Consider the following 21,823-nt stretch of genomic DNA (forward strand, 5'->3'; position numbering starts at 1 on the left):
AAAGCCTATATTGCTTTAAAAATAGTAAGATTAATCTTTTCTACTACTCAGTACAAATTAATGAGAAACCATGTATTTATGAACTGGCCAATGTATAATAAAATAACTTTGATTTAGGTTTCTTTCTTGAAAATGGATTTTTGAAGTGCAGTTTCAAAGTGCCACTCTGAGGGACCTCAGATTTGATTATTCAGTCTCTCCAAGCCTTAGTTTTCTGTATCCACAAAGTGTAAATAATAGGCTTGTCCTATAAATCAAAGGAATGCAGAGGCATCTGATTTGTTGACTGTAAGCTGTTATACAAATGTAAGCTGCCTTTGCTACTACCATTAATAATTGCGATGATGAACGATGACTGTGTTTATGGCCCTGGGTGAGGTGTGTGAAGCCAGCCAGCTCATCCTCTGCTACATCTGGATGCTTCTGTGTTGGCCACTTCTAGAAACTCCTTCAGACCTGAGCTTCTCAAACTGTAATGTGCATATGGGTCCCCTGGGAAACTTGTTGAAATGCAGATTTGGATTTACTAGGTCTGGGGTGGGGTGAGATTCTGAATGTTTATGAGGTTCCCTACCATGCAGTCGCTGCTGGGCAAGGCCCTCCTGTTGAGTAGCAAGACTTGAGGTTCTCTCAGAAATTCCCATGGCTTCTTTGTCTCCCACCTTTGCTGGAGGAGAGCTGACTCACCTTTCAAGGGCCAAGGGCTTCCCTGCCAGGTCCATACCCGGTCCTGGAGAAGGAAAGCTATCCGCTGCACAGAGCAAAGACCCCATCCTCCTGCAGTGCGCTTCGCTTGCTGCCACATGCAGGAGGCCCGGTGTTTGTTCCCCATTCTCCTGTGTGTTCATTCCACCATTCCTTGAGGTCTGACCTTCAGCTCTGAAGAGGTGTTAGTTCACCCACTCTGCTTGAATCTGTCTTTGAACCCTGGAGCGCTGATCTGAGCCAGTCAAGTTCACAGAAAACTGACTGCAAAACCCAAATGCACTTTCCCAGTTTCTGAGAGCCACCTGCAGCTCAGTCCGTTCACACACAACAGGAATGATGATAATGACTGAATCGGGAAGGACGTGCCATAAACTATTGGGAGGGCTTTACCAACACCAACCTCACCTGAAGGTGTGGTCCCAGAACCAGCAGAAATCTTGGGCCTCACCTGACCTCATGAATCAGAATCTGTGTTATTTTAAACAGTGGAATCCTCAGGTAAAAACATGGGTTCAAGTCCTAGCTATGCCACCCACTACTCCTGCAACTTTAATCTTTTCTCCCCTACCTTCCGTCCTCAGTCCCTTGGTCTCATTCAGTTTCAGGGTCAACTTGTAAAGACCTCAAATCCTCTTCACTGATAAAGATGTTGGGAGTTCTCTTTGGTGCCCAGGATTAGTGGTCAACAACTCTAACACTCACTCAGAGTGGCTGGAGGGGAGTTCCAGTTTGTGATTGTTCCTCTAGACACCATGGGGCTAGCATGTTGGGTCCCTTTAGGTGAAGAAATTACAGAGTAATTAGATATGACCCATCAGCTGTCAGAGAATATAATCTCCTTGTATTATTTATATCTGTAACCGTAGACAAAAAGGAAGTCACCCTGAAAGAAAGAACACACCAGTGAGTAATTGGACCTTTAACAGAATGAAGAAGCCACATGTCTTATGTGTATTTATGACCTATTTCCCCCTGTACCAACTCTCATGTGCCTGTAAACAGGTAAATATAACACACTCCCAGTGTGTATGACAACCTGCTCAGAGTTCACATGGAAACATGCCAGTCTTCCATTAATGGCCCAGACACTTCCGAAAACAACCTGGTGAGGTACAATCATGATTCCCATTTCAAAGATGAGAAAACTGAGACCTAGAGGCTATACGTTGATGCCCCTGTAAATTTCCCTTATCTAAGAAATTGAGAAGGGGAAAGACAGCAGGTGGCTTTACCCTCTGTTGTCCTGAACCATTCCCTTCTGGCTTTAAATTTGCCTGCCCCAGTCCACAAACCCAAGCCTCTGTGGTGAGGCTGAGTGGGTGCTCCTGTTTTAGAAGACATTTAGGGAACCTCATGGTGATCCCACCCCCTTCCAACCTCAGAGGTTTGCCAAAGTATTCATTCCATGTATGATATTTTACTTGTGAGGCATTTAGGAAAGTTTATTTTCCTCATCTTTTCCTATCTTTGATGATGTTTGTACTCCTTCTTAGCTAGGAGTTCACAGGAAGATGAGTAGATGGCCTGGTCTGCTCTGAAAGATTAATTACAGGGTTAAGCAACTCAAGAGTGAGGAGCAGGGGTTTGAACTTGGCTCCATCCCACTTCAGAGACCTGGCACCGGAGCACATTCCTGTGTTGCATCTGGAGCCCAGGGCTTCTCCTTCACCTCCTCCTTATTCCCTCCTGCTTCTGGCAGGAGGCACATGAATGAAGGTGCCCTTAGGGGTGAAGCCCTGGTTTGGATGGTGAGAGCTGGCAATAATCCAGCAGCAATCACGGATACCGATGCTGGTCAGCCGGGACTGTCCATGTCTGGTGGTAGGCACCAGCACCTCCTTTGTCTCTGCTGCTCAGACTCATGGGAGAGAGGCCAACAACTGTTCTTCCAGTTCCTATGACTGTTTTATACCAAATCAGAAAGGAACTGACCTTAGGAAAGAAGTGTGGGGTGTCTCCAGGACATGTATAAACCTCTGTGTTTTCTTTACACATTTTATTGGGCTGGCCTCCACTTTTCTCCCACCTCCCACCGCCATCGTGGACACCACCTCCCAGGGCCAAATGGCCTTTCTAACTCCTGAGATGTTGGCCTAAGAAGGGTTTTATAAGGATTCTTCTTGGTCTCTCACAGCTGAGGACAATCAGGAGGCTGTTGCAGATATCCACACAGGTGGTAGTTGAGAGAAATCAATGAAAATGGGATGGAAGGGATTAATTCTTGGGACAACTGGTGGATGAATGGATTTGAACTCTTCCCAGGACACTGAAGAATAACAGATGCCTCCAAGATTTGGGACCTGGGGAGATGAAAGTGGTACCATTAAAAGAAAGTGAGAAGTATATCCATTTTGGATATCTTGACTTTGAGATGCTGGAATGTTCAAGGAGACGCTCCCAAAGGCATCAGCATTGGATCTGAGTGAGAGGTCAGAACTGGAATTATACATTTGTAAGTCATCTGCTTAGCTGTGATGGTGACAGCTTGAGATGAGCTTTTCTGGAGGAGAGAGAGAGAGAGCCAAGCAGAGGACTGAGACATGTACAGTTCAGGCTGCGGGACTGCAAGTAGGGGCAGAAACCACTGCCATGGCTGGAGAGTTAAGAGGAAAGCCAAGATAGTGTAGTGCCCTGAGCCAGGACTCAAGAAGGTCCATGGTGTTGGGCTTAGAGTTGTGGATTATGAAGCTCATGCTACATAATAACTCTCTGTTGATTTAATGCACCAAGTCATGATGTCCTCAAATCTGTTGTTAGCTACTGTGGCATCGCCATTTTCTCCTGTTAAGGTGGGTTTGCTTTTGTCAATAAATGTCTTCTGCTTACATCATCAAACATAGTCAAAAAGCCATCTACTTACATCATCAAGCATAGTCAAAAAGCAATTAACTGCATAATTAAATACAAAACTGTTCCTGTACAGCCTCATCCACTACTGGATTGAATTCCCATAGTAAGTACTTAATGAGTACTTGACTTGAAATAGTACTTGGTCAACAAGTGAGGCACTGTGAATCTTATGACCTTCCAGGTTTTGGTCCCATTTCAGTTGAAAAGGGAAAATCGACAGTTTGAATATGTGTATAAATTAACCTCAAGTACCCAAAGTATAATCCTGGCCTCACTATCTACTACTACCTGTGAATAATATTAACCTTTGTGAGTTTCTTCAGCTGTAAAATGGAATACTAATCTTACTTAGGCCACAGAGTTGCTGATTGGGCTAAAGGAGATAATTAAGTAAAATGTTAGCAAGTAATACTACCAGTACCATTCGTATTGCCTTTTAAGGGAAAAAAAATTTTCCAGGCCCATATGTGTTTTTCTGATTAAGTGACTTTGACCTATCTAAAGTCTGGTCCAGGTCATTTCTGCAATAATATGTACTAAATTAGAAATAACGTGTACCAGTTTTCTTTTAAGTTAAGAGCTATTTTAATTGATACTCATATCATCAAGTGTTGAATATGTGATTATAATAACAATAATACAGAGTACATGTTCAACATGGATTTTAAAAATATATATTTCCTTGAAAACAAACATAATTTTTAAAAATATCATAGTGTTTGTGATGTAAAGTCATGGTTACAGTCACATCCCAGTTTGTCATCTATTCTTGTCCAATGTACAGGTCCAATTTAGGGCTAGACTTGCAGATAGACAATAAATATCTGGTGGTCTTGTACAAGGCTCTTCTCAGACTGTTCTTAAACATGTAATATAATACTGAATGGACAGTTAAAAGGTATGAAAACCAATCAAAGTAACACACCATATTAATAGCATAATGGATAACAACCACATGATCATCTCAATAGATACAGAAAAGGCATTTGACAAAATGTGACCCCCTTTTATGAAAAAACACCCAACAAATAAGAATAGAAGGAAACATCCCCAAATTGACAATGTGTATTTATGAAAAATCTACAGTTAACATAATGCATAATTGTAGAAAACTGAAAGTTTTCCACCTAAAATCAGGAGCCAGACAAAGATATCTATTCTCACCACTTCTATTCAACATTATACTGGAGATGCTAGCCAGGGCATTTAGGCAAGGAAAAGAAATAAGAGGCATCCAGATTGGGAAGGAAGCAGTTAGACTATTTCTATTATCAGATAACATGACCTTATATGTAGAAAATCCTAAGGAATCCACTGATACACTATTAGAACTAATAAATTAGTTCAGCAAGGTTGCAGGATATAAGCTCAGTTGTAATTCTGTACACTAGGCATGAAAAATCAGAAAGTGAAGTTAAGAAAACAATTCCATTTACAACAGTATCAAAACCAATCAAATACTTACGAATAAATTTAACAAGGGGTGCCTGGGTGGCTCAGATGATTAAGCATCTGCCTCCAGCTCAGGTCATGATCCCAGGGTCCTGGGATCGAGCCCCGCATCGGGCTCCTGGCTCAGCGAGGAGCCTGCTTCTCCCTCTGCCTCTGCCTCTCTCCCTGCTCATGCTTTCTCTCTCTCTCTGTATCTCTGTGTCTCAAATGAATAAATAAAATCTTAAAAAAAAAAAAGAATAAATTTAACAAAAGAATTGTAAGACTTATATGCTAAAAACTACAAAATACTGTTGAAAGGAATCGTATAAGACAAAGAAATGGAAAGACATCCTATGTTCACGGATTAGAAGATTAATATTGTTCAGATGACAGTACTCCCCAAAGCAGTCTCCTGATTCAGTTTCATCCCTATCAAAATTCCAGCAGCCCTTTTTTGCAGAAATTAACAAGCTGATTCTAACATTCATATGGACTTTTAAGGAGAACCAGAATAGCCAAAATAAGTTTTTAAAAGAAGAATGAAGTTGGAGGACTCACACTTCTGATTTCTAAACTTATTGTAAATATATGGTAATCAAGCCAGTGCAGACAAAATGACAGACATATATATAGATCAATGGAATAGAATAGAGAGCCCAGAAATAAACTGTAGCATATCTGGTTAAATTATTTTCGAGAAGGATGCCAAGATCATCCAGTGGGAGAAAGGACAGTCTTTACAACAAATAGTGCTAAGAAAATTGAATATTCATATATAAAAAAATGAAGTTGGACCCTTACTTTCCACTATATACAGAAATTAAAATAGATCAAAGACCTAAATGTAAGACCTAAAACTATGAAACACGAGGAGAAAAGCTTCATGACATTGGATTTGACAATGATTTCTTAGATATGACACCAAAGGCACAAGCAACAAAAGAAAAAATAGATAAATTGGACTACATCAAAATGAAAAGCTTTTGGCATCAAAGAACAAACACTATCAGTGGAGTAAAAAGGCAGCCCACAGAATGAGCTAAAATATTTGCAGAGTACATAAATAAGAAATTAATATCCAGAATATATATAAAACTCAACAACAAAAAGACAAACAATCTAATTCAAAAATGAGGAAAGGACTTAAATAAGTATTTCTCAAAAGAAGGTATGCACATGACCCATAAGCACATGAAAAGATGCTCAACGTTATTAGTCATTAGGGATATGCAAATCAGAACCATAAAATACCACTTCATAGCCACTAGGATGGCTATAATTAAAAAAAAGAAAAGAAATGTTCACCTGGAGGTAGAGAAATTGGAGTCCTATACACTAATGATGGGAATGTAAATTGGTACAGCCAGTGTAGAAAATAATTTGGGCATTCTTCAAAAAAAATGCTAAACATAAAGTTACCATATGATCTAGCAATTCCACTCCTAGGTATTTACCCACAAGAAATGAAGAAATATTCACATACAAGTTTTTGCACAAATGTTCATAATAGCATTATTCATGGTAGCCAAAAAGTGGAAACAACCTGATTGTCCATCAACAAATGAATAGATAAAAAAATTTGGTATATGCATAAAATGGAATATTATTCAGCCATATAAAAATAAGTGAGGAACTGATTCATGCTATAATGTTGATGAACCTGGAAAATATTATAAGTGGAAGAACCCAGACAAAAAAGGCCACATATTATATAATTCAGTTACGTGAAATATACAAAATAAGCAAATCCATAGAGACAGAAGGTAGAATAATGGTTGTCAGGGGCTGATGTAGCCCGGGGAAGGGGGGCGGGGCATTAGGAATAATTGCTAATGTGTACAGGGGGTGATAGAAATGTTTTAAAATCGACTAGGGTGACAGTTGTACAGCTCTATGAATATACTAAAAAAAACCCACTGAATTGTACACTTTCAAAGCTGAATTTTATGGTATGTGAATGATATCTTAATTTAAAAGAAAGAATGGACATAAATAGCTCAGCGATATTTTAGCATGGAAAGATTTAACTCTGAGACTGCCCTGACATCTTGATGGGGTTTGCTGATAATGCCAAGCTAAAAGGGATGTGAAAGTTCTCTTTACAGAGGGAAGAGCTACCAGAGCTAGGAACAGCAGGGGTTTGGTGGAGGGGCTTTTTAAAATTGGGTAATCTGTTAGTACAATGTATAGCAAGATTTACAGACATTTCTTTTTATATGAACAAATGAGGTATCATTAGGGATCTTTAAAAAAAAATTTTTTTTTTTTTATTATGGTAGGCACAACACCAGAGGGTACGAGATGCAGGTTATAAAAACAAAGCAAAAGTTTCCATAGCCTGAAATGATTTGATACATGACAGTCTCTTCCTCTGGCTTCAAAGATGAAAGGCCCCATAATTCCTTCTTCCTCTTTCAAATGATGACTTAATGATGATGATAAAAATGACTGATTACTGAGAGCTGAATATGTATGAAACCTCTTACACGCATTTTCTCATTTTAACTTCCCCATCATCACTGTGACATAGTTGTTGAGAACTTACCCAAGATCATGCAGCAAGTCAGTGCCAGAGCTGGGCTGCAACCCCACATCTGTGTGATCCCAAGACCTCACTCATAACCACTGGACTGTGCCGTCACTTTCCTCTGGAGGAGAATTCCCCCAAGCGTTTACAGTTCCTGAGATTCTAGCTACACCAAATAAGGAGGCAGTAGTGTGGAGAGGAAGTTCTGTGGACTGGGAGTCCAGGGCCTGATTCGAGTCCAGCTTTGTCCTAATCAGCTCTGTGACCTTGGGCAAGAAGCTTGACCTCTCAGAGGCATAGCTTCCTGATTGTAAAGTGTGGAACATTCATCCCAACTACCCCTGTAGTTCCTTCCAGCTCCAGCGTTTGGTCTGAGTCCAGCTTGATTTACCTACCACTAAGAAAACGTCAGATTCAGTTGTAACAGAGACACTAAGGAACAGAACCTTCAAGTCAGTGGCGGGTGATGTGGGGAGCCTGGTCTTTGGTGTCAGTCTGATGTGGCGCTGGTTCCATCGCTAATCTCAGTGTGACGTTGAGCAAGTTCCCTAACCTCTGTCCCCATCTGCTAAAATGGGGATAATGATAGCATAGCATGCTATGCCATCTGCACAGAGGGTTGTGAGCACTAAGATTTCTTTTTTTTTTTTTTAAGATTTTATTTATTTATTTGACAGAGACATAGCGAGAGCAGGAACACAAGCAGGGGGAGCTGCAGGCAGAAGGAGAAGCAGGCTCCCCACTGAGCAGGGAGCCCAACGTGAGGCTCGATCCCAGGACCCTGGGATCATGACCTGAACCGAAGGCAGACGCTTAACGACTGAGCCACCCAGGCGCCCGAGTAAGATTTCTGTAGGTACTAGTACATAGTAAGTACTAGGTATTATCTATTTCCTAATAATATAGTAAGTAGTGGGACCCCTGGGTGGCTCAGTTGGTTAAGCATCTGCCTTCGGCTCAGGTTATGACCCCAGGGTCCTGGGATCCAGTCCTGCATTAGGCTTCCTTCTTATCGGGGAGCCTGCTTCTCCCTCTGCCTGCCATGCCACCTGGGTGTGCGCTCTCTCTCTCTGACAAATACATAAAATCTATAATAAGTAGTCATTATTATATATTATATAATAGTTGATTTATGATTATTATTACTGATGGTTATAACAGAGAGACCCAAAATCCCTTAAGGGTAATTAGTGTGTGTTTAAGTAGCCCAGCCAGGTCGGACTCTGGAGTTCAAGTGGCCTGCATGGGCTTGGTTCTAGAATCATCCACATCTACTGGGTCAACTACCCCTGAGGAATGTGCTGCTGAGTGGAAGGGCATTAGATTGTCACCAACACTCCAACTTCCCTCCTGTTGCCTTTGAGTTACTAATGCCATTCTCACAACACCATATCCCAACTTGCCATATGAATTTTAGCTCAATTAATTTTGTTTACCCAAAGTAGTCAGAAATAGATAGGTAGTCAATGAGAGACACTGATAAAACTGTTAGTTGATGTGCTGTAAAAAGAAAAGAAACTTCTGTTGCCTGGAAGCTTCCCAAAATGGGTAGGGACCTGTTAGTAGATAACATAATAAGCATAATGTGATATATTTATAATAACCTTTATCACAGTGTTATTTATGATGGTAAGACATTATAAATGTAACATTGACTACTAGAGAGCCATTAAAAATATTAGAAAGCTAGTTTTAGAGCTGGGGAAATGTGAACTGGAGAGTATGTTTTTTAAAAAGGTTAGAAAAAAGTATGTGCTCTGATCCCTAACTTGGTAAATACTGTATTTATAGAAAAAAAATCAAACACATGAGATGTTGCAACAGAAATATTAACAGAGATTATCTCTGGGTATGGGATTATTGATTATTTTAATTTTCCTCTTTATGCTTCTCTACGTTTTCGATATTTTCACAGTGAGCTCATATATCTTTGGAAATCTGAAAAGCAGAAGTTATTTTTTATTAATAATAATTGTCAGATTTTTTTTCTGCTCTGAGGCTTTTCAGTCTACTAAACTGTTTTATCTGAATATGACTTAATTTTCAATCTAAGCATATTGTTTTTTTCTTTTTTTCTTTAAGTACCAATTTAGAAATAATATGCTTCGTTGATTTTGTGAACTTATCTTTTTCATTGTAGTACTGAGGGCAGGCCAGACACATTTGTTACAAGATTGATTTGTTACTCTGAAAACCAATAACAGATAATGAGAAAGAATCACCAATTACCTAACCTTTCTCTAAACCCATTTACTTCCCTGTTGAAAAGCAATTTTCAACTCTGCCTGAGATTAGTGTCTTTAAGCCATCTCCTAATCTTTTATAAAAAGAAATCAACATCCTTCCTCTCCTGTCTTATTTTATAATTGGAATTGTACCACTCAATGTCTGTTAAATGTGCAATTGATAAATCTAATGCTTAACTTAAAAAAATAGACTGTCTACAAAATTAACTGAATCAAAGAAAAATGGATACAGTAGATACGATAAAAAAATTTTCTACTTTCTTCCCTAATTTTAATTTGAAGTAACTTTTCAAGAGCAATATTGTGATATTTATTGGAAAAAAATCTGAACAGCGCAGATGCTGAACCAGGTTGTGTCTGTGAAAGGACTTGAGGTTTTTCCTCTGGATGATTTTTTCAGATATCATTTTGATATATTTTTTAAACACTGTCGTGTGTACAGTAGACAAAAGTTAAACAAAACAAAATGTGCAATCTATAAACATTGTTATTAGTTTGATGTGTACTGGACAGATATGCAAACATATACCTACATTTGTAAAATTATTTTCCTCCAATAGGATCGTATTTTGTTGTTCCCAGCGTGGTTTTTTTAACCTAAATTTATCATGAAAAAAATGTCAGTGTCAGTACATATAAATTTACCTCACTCTGTTTATATTTTTACAAGAATTTCTGTCAGATAAAATCCTAGAAGTAGAATTGCTAGGACAAAGTGTGTACTGTGTTAGTTTTGGTTTGCCTTCCCAGAAAGCTTATGCCCGTTTCACCAGCACTCACGGAGAATGAGAATGAAAAGTAATGTTTCAGAAGCAGAGCTACATAGCAGGTCCTCCCAAAGGTTTGCCTTGGTTCAAAAACAAACTCACAAATAAATGCGAAGTTACCATCAAAATATAACACAAGTACTATGCTCTATATTTCACTGAAGTCAGATTCCTGTAAGGTCTAATCCTGCTATTAAACAATAAAAATTGAATTGAGTCAATTGAAGATCTAGTGGCTTTATTAAGTGACTGATCTGTGAATCGGACAGTGTCCCATCTAGCAAGTAGAGTTGCACAAAATGGAAATTTTTTAGGGGCACCTGGGTGGCTCAGTTGTTAAGGGTCTGCCTTCGGCTCAGGTCATGATCCCAGGGTCCTGGGATCGAGCCCCACATCGGGCTCCCTGCTCCGCGGGAAGCCTGCTTCTCCCTCTCCCGCTCCCCCTGCTTGTGTTCCCTCTCTCTCGCTGTGTCTCTCTCTGTCAAATAAATAAATAAAATCTTTAAAAAAAAAAAAGAGGAAATTTTTTATAGGGAGGTGGGTGAGGCAAGAGGTTATTAGTAAAAGAAAAGAAGGATTGTTGCAAGCCAGATCACCTTCCCTTGGGGGAAAGGGCAGGGGGTCTTATTAGGTGGATTACCTCATCTTTGTGTGGGGTGGGGGGCAATAGAGAGGGCCCACGTGACAAATGACCTCGTGGGTGCTGACCAGAAAATTCCAGATTGATTGGCTTAAAAATCCCACTCCTGGAGGGGTCGAAACTGCAGTTAAATCCTGGTTTACTCTCTTGGTGGGCAGATGACTCCACCGAGGGCCTGTGGCTTTTTTTTTTTAACAGACTCAGCAGGATATTGGGGACTCCATCTTCCTTGCAGAAGATCCCTCAGAATGCTGAGGGTAACAGAGGGCTGACCTTTGGAGTCAGAGCTGAGCTGTAGTTCTATCCCCCTCTCAGTTGCAGAGTGTCTTTAGACAAATTGCTTAACATCTCTGACGTCTGTTTTGCCATCTATAGAATAGGGATAATCACCCTTGCCTTACAGCATTCTTTGTAAGAATTAAATGAGTTTCTTGGTGCCAAGAGCTAATAAATGGTGAGGAGCAGGAGGTCGGTGAGGAGCTATTATTCAGATGCTAGAAAAGGATTAGGGTATTAGCTGAGGGCATCCTGGATGATAAAGTTATTAAAACATTTGCAAAAATCCTTGATGAAATTGCTAACATTCTAGTTAGTATATGCTATGTAATATTACACCTTCTTCCTCCATCCCCCATTTCCCTCCTCCCCTACCCTGCATTATACTGATCCTCTCCTAGAATGTAGTTATGTGAACAAGGATCTTTTCTTTTTCACTAAATCCCAACATTAGTGTAGCCTGAAACAAAGTCTCGCACATTGTAGGCACCCAATAAATGAATGAATGAAATTTCTACTTGAGCCTTTCTTCAACCATTCAGCTGTATTGGCAGCTAGTAAGGCTGGCCCTTGGACAGAGATCACACCCAAGGTAACTCAGGCTTGGCTTGGGGTAATGCAGAGTCCTGGGCCAGGAGCCAGAATCTTCTGGTTCCTGCTCAGCTTTTGCCAGTTCCAAGGCTGACAACTCATGAACTGGGTCCTTGGGCAAGTCACTTAGCAGCTTAACTCAAGCTTTGTAAAAAATAACATTAGCAATGCCTGCCTATCATGACATCCTCACATTATGCAAGAGATTAAATGAGATTCCTTGGTAAACTCTAGGTTTTTGTGTAAGGCACAGCAAGAAAGACCAAATGCTTTCGTTTTGATTGGGACCAGAAAGCAAAGAGAGAAATAAATGGGAAGTGGCAGATTTTGCTGGGCTCGAGCCCAAGCCTGAGGCTTGACCCAAACTAGCATTTCTGAGCAAGTGCTAACTCTGAGGGAAGATGTGGATTTTGGGGGGAGGGAGTTCCCCAATGGCACTATGCCCTAGGGCATTGGGTGAACAGTTATCAAGGAAAAGTGCTTCCCAAGTTTAGAGGCTTTTCTGGATATTTCTGGACTGCACAATATGCGGACAGCCCCTGGAAATGGCAGCTTATAATCAAAATCAGGGGCTTTCTGAGTACCAGACAGGAAGCCAGGAATGAGAGGACTCTGGGGATGGCAGGGGGGATGCCACTCAAGGGAAGCCATGGGCCAGATTTCCCTCCCTGGAGGCAAAGTGATTGCCTAGATCCAACCAGAGACCCCAAAGTCTAGGGTGATATATTTTTATGTAGATATTTTGATCCTCCCACTACCCCCATGGTTTCTTCACGGACCACACCTGTTCTGTAGTGCCTTCTGGAAAATAAAGCTTCATTCCTTATTTTCTGCACTGATGCTCCATCTCTTCTAATATATGCTGCAGCCATCAGGAATAACCTGCAGTTTTCTAAATAAGCCACAGTGTCTCTCACCCTCTGACCTTTGCACAGAGTTCCAGCAACAAGGCAGACTAAACTTCCTTGGACACTAACCTCACAAACACCTTAAGCCCTGTTCCCCCAGTGAGAATCACTGAGTATGATGATATAAGTTGGGAAGGTGCTGTAATTCCCACATAAACAATATATAGACAAGGCTGAGGAGAGCTACTGTGTGCTATGATAGCATAGTCCTCTTGTGGGAATTATTAAAGACTCGGAGAAGTCCTGCAGTTACAATTGAGACTGTGGGGGACGAATCTTGCTTAAATTTGTTTAACCCAGTATGTCTCTAAATTATTAACGAAGGAGCCATGCTCTGCATAAATTCAGTGTAACACTCTTTGGAAAATACTGGTTTAAAGCATGGGAACGTTCTTTCGAACTTATAAGAAGGAAAGGAAAGGGCACCTTAAGTTTCTGGGTCCTATATTCTAATGCAGTTGTGCTGGTTGAAGTGATGATTCCAGACTAAGAGGGAGAGGTGTTCACCCTCTAGGGTTAAATCCTTTATCTCTGGAGTTTGAAGAGTTTATTTTATCACATAATTCCAAGGAAACAAGCACAAGAAGTTGATTCATACTGACTAATATTGCTCAAGATGCCTCTAAAAACCAGAATGAGAGTGTGGCCTTCTGTTGTTCCATGAGGCCATATGCTGAGCGATCAGGAACATGAGCTCTGAAGTCCAGTAGACACTGATTCAAATCCCAGCTCCCAGCTTACTTCTTCTGTGACCTCATGTGAGCCTCACATCATAATACTATCTACCTCCTGAATTAATCCATGTAAAATACTTAGTTCAGGAAGTTAATAATTAAGCAGAGAATCAGAACTTGCCGACACTGTGTCTCATGGTAAATATTTCCAGGTTGTGACCGTGTCTAGAGATACAGCCCTATTCTACTGTAGAACAGCTATTAACTGAAGAACATAGAGCTGAGAGCAAACCTTGACTGTGATTAAGGTGGATAATTTTATTCACCATACGTTTTCTAAAAACTTACTCACAAGAGAAGAACTGCAGCTTCTAGAGGGCTTTATGAATTTTGCTCCACAACCAATGAGGAAGTGCCAGGGGGTCATAGAACGACAGGGTCTCCCATCCATCGTAGAGTTGCCCATCTGGCAGAAAGGAGGGTGTGATGGTGATGCAGAGCTGTGAGTTGGGGCCATGTGGCATGGGAAGGGGAAGAAGGAGATTATAAGGAGCGCCCAGCAAGAACGAGAGAAAATGGGAAGTTTTTAACAGCTGCTAAAAGTTTGGAACTTGTGGGGTGCCTGGGTGGCTCAGTCGGTTAAGTGTCTGCCTTCAGCTCAGGCCATGATCTCGGGGTCCTGAGATCGAGCCCCATGTCAGGCTCTTGCATGCTTGTGTGCACTCTCTCTCTCTCTCTCTCTTCCTTTGAGTGTGCTGTCATGCTTATCCTGAGACACATGGGGCTGTGGCATTTATGAGGGTTACAATGACCAGGCTTCTTTTTTCTTCTTTCATTGAGTTTTTTTAGGTCTCCTTTATTGCTGTTTCTCACCAGTCACTAGATTCTTTATTCATTGTAACAGCATGTGATTCCTATCTCAAGATAAATTGCAGTTTATAATATATTATCTTACGTTATTTATATCTTTTATTACATTATCTCTTCTCTTACATATTAGATAAGTGATTTCACAAGATTTAGGGGTTACTATTATTTCCATCATAGAGTGTTGTACTTTGAAATCATGTTTCAGAGTTGGTTACTTCTGGGAAGACTTCCCATATAGGGCTAATTCCACTGTACATATATTATCAGTATCTAGAAGCTGCAATCTGCCTGTCATCAGACCACATTCTGAGTCAATTTTCAGGAAATCCAGTAATTTCTAAACTATTCAGAAAGTTGGAGAGCATAGACCATGTAGACTTGAGCACTTGCCATATTTTAATTATTTTCAAATAAGAGCTTAGAGAGAACCAAATATAATTTGGCTGTCATTGTTTTCCACTGAAGTTGATTTTTGTAGTTTGGCCCCCCAAAAATGGATAAAAATGGTTACAATAAATCATTGTACTCTTTACTCACCCGTTCACCTTTTAGAATCAAAGAGAAACAAAAATTTGGATACCACAGTTTTTATACAGAAGATGAAACAGGGAGTTCTGACTGGAATATATTTAAAATAGGATCAGGCTTGCATCAGTGGAGAGCAATATTGTTCAAACTTTCCAGTTTTCTCCTCATGATTTTTTATTAGATTGTCACTGAGAGCATTCCTGCAAAAGGGAAACAACTCAATTAAACAGCAAATGTCACAAGAATTTTTCTTGAGCTATGCTTCAGAGGTGGCGGGTGGGCTGCATGGGAGAGGATGGGGTGAGGGAAGAACATCAGAGCCCAGACCATCAACAGAGATGCCCTGTCAACAGGGTGGTCTAAGAACTAAGAGCTTCCAGTTTCCATTTTTCTCTCCCACACCATTATTGGTTTATTACTTTGGGCAGAATGTATGGCCTAGTCTTTGGATCAGAAGTATGGTCACCATACCTACCAGAGGAATATAGCTTGCTGTGCACAGAAGGTACACAGTGAAGGGAAGGCTAGAGAAGATTTGGAGTTTAAGAGAGAAGGGAAGTTATATGGGGTAAGGGTAACCAAACACTTGGGTAGGCAAAGAAGAGTCTGCAGAGAGAAAGGGACTGATATTGGAGACAACCACTGAGGCAATTTGAATAGACTTAATCACAAACCTAGGTGTGCCTTGTGTAAGAGGAGGCACACAACTTTCTCAGAGAAGGAGAAGAAAATAGAAAACATAGAGGCATTTTACCTAATGGAAGGAGTCCCTGACGTTTGTCAGTTACCATCGTGTAGTAAACATGTGGTAAGCATCAAACACAGTAGCTACACTAGTGGTAAGCACAGCATCATGTTTAAACTTGTCAAATCACTATGTTGTATGCCTGAAACTAACATCATGTTGTGTGTCAACTACACTCAAGTAAAAACAATTAAACAAACAAAGAAAAAAGAAATGATCAAATCAATGTAAGGAAAATAAAGGTGGGTTTGGGAGTGTGAGAAGAATAGAAAGGCTCCACTGCAGAGGTAAAGAAGACAGTGAGTTATTTAGGAAAAAAATAAATAAATTCATGTCAAGTCTGAAGCTGCCCTGAGGGCCCAGCTGAAGTTAGATAATCCAAAGTAGCAAGGGTTCCATCACTAAGTAGCAGCAATGTCAGTGTCATCATATAGCAGCCCAGAAGCCAAGGATGGATGGTTGAGTTTAGGATTCAAGATTGGGAAGTACACGTGGCGGAAAGTCAAGGAGACTTGGGATGGCATCCTGGGTGTTGTGGGCGCGTGTTAAAATGCTGACCATATACCCAAACCAAGACCAAGGAACTGGAAGTCTGTCAAGGACAGAGAAGGTTTAGTAGAAAGGATGGGAGGGAAAAAGCAGTCAAATTCAAGGTGGAGGATTTCAGAGTTCAGTACTACAGAGATGGAATACTTTGGAGTGACGATTCCAAGGTTGTCTGCAGTAGGGATTTAAAAAAGAGTCAAGGATGCTGAGATCTGAATGTTGATGAAGTCCTCCTTATGGACGGTGCCGTTGTCCAGTGTCCAAACAAGTGACAGTCAGCAGTGAGGAATGCCAGCCATCAGAAGGGCTTTATTCTGCCAAAGGGTCAGTGAGAATGTTTTAAGAAATCAGGAATGTGAGAAAGATCTGGAGAAGTAGAATGTGGTCCCCTCATGGAGCACTATGAGAAGCGTGAAGTGGGGCTGGCCAGGAAGAGACTGTCGGGAAGGAAAAGGCGTGAACTGGATAAGGAGTGAGAGCAGTTTGGCCCACGGGGCAGTGTTTCCTGAAGGGCTCCAAGCAGCACTAGTCTCACAGAGTGACCTAGTAGGTGTGATATAAAGTGTGCTCTGGGGAGCACTGAATGAAGCCATGGAAATGGATTTCTTTACTGCAAGACCCCTTAGAGCCTTTAACAGTATACCTGTGCACCTCATGTGTTTCCAGGAAGAGGATTTGTGACATGAATATATGCCATTTCCCCAACTTAGCCACAAAACTGGTCATACTTTGAGAAATTCTTTTGGAGGGCTCATCATAGATTTTCAAAGCTTTTTGAGTGGATGGACGGATAGATGGATGGTTAAGTTAGATAAATGAATGAATGACTCATAGGCAGGAAATTAAGAGACAGATGGGAGGAGTGGTCAAATAACGTGAATTTGTGCTAAGGGAATAATTTGGAGCCTAGGAGTGCTTTTGGTCCTTCTGTCTAGTGCACTTGCTGCTCTCTCTTCCTCACCACCTTCTTACTGCCACTGGTGGAGCAGGGAATAAGATTTATTTTATTTATTTAGATACATCTCCTTACTACCTGTTCCTCCCTTACTTTATAGGTGGTTCTGTCCCTGCAAACCCCCAAATGGTTCTCAGTGGAATCACTGAGGGTAGAATATCGGCAGGTATACTATGAAGTTTTGGACCTTGTATGCATTGGGTCCCTGGGGTCTCCTGCATGTTTACACACCACGTGTATATGTGTCCACATGCCTCCCCCCACCCCCTGCCACAGCCTTCTTTCCTCTTCCACCTCGGGTGCTGTGCCCACACCCACCCTCATTCTGCTTCATTCTGATGGTTAGCACTGGAGAATGCAGAAGCAAAGAAGAGACTTCTCTACTACTCTGCAAAGTGTCATAGTGAACTGGTTAGAGAATGGTATGTTAGATCAATTCTCCTTCTAAAAATGGGGAACTGAGCCTTCACCCATGCCCCAGGGGGCAGGAGCAAGCAGGCAGGACAGTTATCAGAAGGGTCTCCATACCAAGGAAGATCATAGAGAGCTATTCACCAAGCAGAAACTTGATTAGGAAACCTGTAAGATTTTGAATGGCTCTCAAGTAAATATCTGTTGTAGGGGATATCAACCTTGATGTCACCATAACTTTTGTTGCTTTATTTTAGAACGCCAGCCAGGCACCTCCATGGCCAATTCCAGTGCCCTCCCTTCAAGTTCAGCTGGGATCAGCAAGGAGCTGATTGACCTGCAGCCCCTCATTCAGTTCCCAGAGGAAGTCGCCAGCATCCTGATGGAGCAGGAACAGAACATTTACCGAAGGGTCTTGCCAGTTGACTACCTTTGCTTCTTGACCCGGGACTTGGGCACTCCGGAATGCCAGACATCCCTGCCCTGCCTCAAAGCATCCATCTCAGCTTCGATTCTTACCTCCCAGAACAGAGAGCACAATGCCCTGGAAGATCTGGTGATGAGATTTAATGAGGTAAGAAGCCACTTGGAGATGTACTTGTAATTGACACTCTAGTAAGTGATTTTTAAACGTATTTCTCCTCTTCGGTTTGTCTGTTATTGGTGTCTCATCTGCCTGTTGGTCCTGCCATGTCCACAATGGCTGCTTTGTTTCCAAGCAATGAGATCGATGACACATTGTCATCCTCCCTATCATTGCCCTAGGCCTAACTGTTCCTATCCTTACCTCTATCTTCATAAAGTGCATGGGCCTTCTCCCTTTGGACAACCGGTCCCTGCCCTTTTCTCTGCTCTCTTGCCAAAATATTCTCCCCAGGCTCATTTTCCAGTATTCCCCCCACATTGTACAGGTGCTTTTAAGACCAAATGTCTCAATTTTGAATTTTGACCACGTGATCCCTGGCCATGGGATCTGTCTAACCCACCCCCTCTTCCACTCTTGGGCGTTCTCAGCAGAAATGTAAAAAACAATGCACCTGGGTCAGAAGCACGGGGAGGAACGTGGGTTCCAGGGGCACTTCTGTTCCCTGCACCCCATCAAGATCCTCAACACCAGAAAGTCCCTCCAAGGCCTCTGAGACCTTACCATAAGCCAGTGCTGGAAAGGACAGCTGTAACCAGAGTCTGGGAATACTTGAGAAGAAGGCACTGTAAGAGGTCAAGGGGCTGGGGTGGCGGGGGGAGAGCCAAGGGTTGGCATCATGTGGCCCTGGAACAAGGAGGATGGACAGGAGGGAAAGGCAGGTCTCCATTCAGTGTATCTGTGATGGACGGAGGGTCTATCAGACTTTGTTACTTAAACCCTTTCCAACTGTGGCAGCTCACCTTGCCAGCCTCCACAGCCTGCCAATCCTGACCCCAATGATGGTTGTAAATGTCAGTGACCTTGATAAGGCCCAGTGGATGCAGAAGTTTTAGAGGCTGAGCCCAAGTAGTTCTGTGCCCACACATGCCCCAATCACCGTTCCTCAGAGGGAGGTCTGTTATCCATAGGAATCGCTGATACCGTCTGGCTGTCATGCTCATCATTTTACACGTACCATTTATTTGCTCCTCACAACAACCCTGGGAGACAGATGCTCTCATTAGGCCCATCTTACCAGTGGAGACACTGGGGCATGAGGAAATGAAGTCATTTGCCCAGAGTTACATGGGTGGTAGGTAGCAATAGTGATATTCAGACCTACATAGTCAGGCCCCAAAGCCGGACTGTGAACCACTCCACTCCCACCTGGATCAGGCTCGTGTTGAGGGATGGCACCTGGCCCCACTCCAAACTGAGCAACACTGACTCTCTGGGAGTCCACTTGAGAGCCCGTGAACCACACTGCCCCTAAATTGCTTTTTAAAATAAATCTGATGTTCTTGATTTTCCTTACTGATAACAACAGGGTAGAAATGGAAGTTCCAGTACATTGAGTGTTTTATTTGTGGATTTACTGTATGTTGTGTAGTGCTTTAAACTTCCAGATCTCCTTATTCTCACAGCCTTGGGACCTTATCCTTGTCCATTGTGGTTGTGGTTGTTTTAAATTCTACCTGAAGTTTTGCCTTGCCTGAACTTTTAAAATCTAATTTTAAATTAATTTTGGAGAAAGAAAATTTTGGTTTCTTCCATTCACTTCCATAACCTCAAGAATCAAAGATGAATCAGTGATTTCACTAATTCAGAGTTAGTGATGATACAAAGCACAGCTGGGTTGAGGCATGCTTTGGACTATCTCTGAAAATAGTTTAGCTAAGCAACTTCAGAACATAAACAAGATTTCTGGGAAAACATTTAAACTACTTAAGAGAACAGTCTGTTTTCAAGTATTCTCAAGCATCTATTTTCATACAAATTATGGATACTGATTAAAAATCAGTCTTACGTAGTCATTACAGGCAGATCCGAAACGACCTCTAGTAGGCAACACTGGGCTAGCTAAATTCTAGTTGCTTTCTATACCTTAGTGTAGAAAGCCTGCATTACATTAAAAGAGAATTCTTAAATTAGGATGTTCGCCTATTTAGAAGGGTCTTGCCTTCAGAGTAGTGTGGCTTTACCTTCTATAAGGAAAAGGGAGGACAGGAGCCAGCATTTATTTACTAGGTGCTATGGACTGGACATTTTCACATTTCTAAATCCTATTTAATCCTCATGATAGTTGTGTAAGGCTGTTGCCATTCTCCCTGACTCACAGATAAAAAAAGTGAAGCTTAAGTAACAAAATAAATGATAGTATTGGATTATAGTTCATAGAATAAGTATTCTTGAGTCCATACTGATAAAAATAAATGAATAAATTCATTAATGGGAGGGGAGGGGAAGCTCTATATAAAAGAATCTAATTAATAAATGTAGAGGGATGAAAGAAATAGGAAATCACCTTGAGGACCCCCCCAGCAATAAATTGTTACAAGCAAGAACCACTAAAACAAACAAACAAACAAAAAAAACAAGAACCACTGATGAATGCTTATATTTTTGGGCAAAAATACAATGAGAAAAAAGATATTGGCTTAGTCTAAAAGTATCTCTCCACAAGACGTGTCTGGCTGCCTCGGTTGGCAGAGCATTTAACTCTTGATCTCAGGGTCATGAGTTCAAGCCCCACATTGGGTGTAGAGGTTACTTAAGGAAATAACAAAATAAATAAAAAGTCAGAATATCTCTCCATAAAATATTTATTAATTACAAAAGGAAAAATAGAACAGTGGAAAAACCCAGTAGACACCGCTTTAGTAAGTGTTCAAGGTCACCATGACCAGTAAGAAGACATATTGACAGATAACTCTTGCTGTGGTGCACTGGGAAGGGAATGACATCATCTCTGTGACGTTCTTGACACCCAAATAAATAAATAAATAATGCATAACCTAGATCTAATCACGAGGGAAAAAAACCATCAGACAACCCCAGATTGAGGGATGTTCTACTCCTCAAAAGTATCAAGGTCATGAAAGGTATGGAAAGACTGAGGAACTGTCAAAGACTGGAGGAGACAAGGAGACATGATAACTAAATACAGTGGGGGAGCTGACTGGATACAGGGCTAGGAAAAAATATATTAATGGGGAAATTAGTGAAATTCTAATAAGGAATATGGCTGCATTGTATTAATGGATCAATGTTAATTTCTTCATCTTGATAATGGTACTATGGTTATGAAGGATGCTAATATTAGCAGAAGCTGGGTGAACTGTATACAGGAACTTTCCATACTATTTTTGCAACTTTTCTATAAATCTAAAATTACTTCAAAATAAAAGTTAAAAAAAAAAAAGCTAGTGCAGCTCAGAGAGGTTGAGTCACTTGTTCAAGGTCACACAGTGGCTGAGTGAATGTCAGAATCCAGATGTCTGTCTTCACAGTCTACTCTCTTCTAACCCAACTGCCTTGCCCCTCCTCTCTGCTTAATTATCAAGGTCAAGTTTGTAGTACCAGAATTGCTGATTGACAATTTAATTAATCTTTTTTTTTTTAAGTTATTATTTGACAGAGAGAGACACAGTGAGAGAGGGAACACAAGCAGGGGGAGTGGGAGAGGGAGAAGCAGGCTCCCCACAGAGCAGGGAGCCCGATGCAGGACTCGATCCCAGGACC

The 21,823-nt window shown here is 41.2% G+C and overlaps 1 protein-coding gene across 1 annotated transcript in view; it reads left to right on the forward strand.

Annotated features, from left to right (window-relative positions):
* PLCE1 (phospholipase C epsilon 1) overlaps positions 1–21,823 on the forward strand; it is a 312,623-nt gene that overhangs the window by 156,897 nt on the left and 133,903 nt on the right. The window contains exon 4 of the mRNA XM_045878454.3: positions 17,934–18,250. Coding sequence (XP_045734410.1) covers positions 17,934–18,250 — 317 coding nt within the window. The remainder of the gene's footprint in view (positions 1–17,933; positions 18,251–21,823) is intronic.

This window comes from Mirounga angustirostris, unplaced genomic scaffold (assembly GCF_029215605.1).
Source record: "Mirounga angustirostris isolate CCGP_5_RB_7025 unplaced genomic scaffold, mMirAng1.0.hap1 SCAF_6, whole genome shotgun sequence".
Lineage (NCBI taxonomy): Eukaryota > Metazoa > Chordata > Mammalia > Carnivora > Phocidae > Mirounga > Mirounga angustirostris.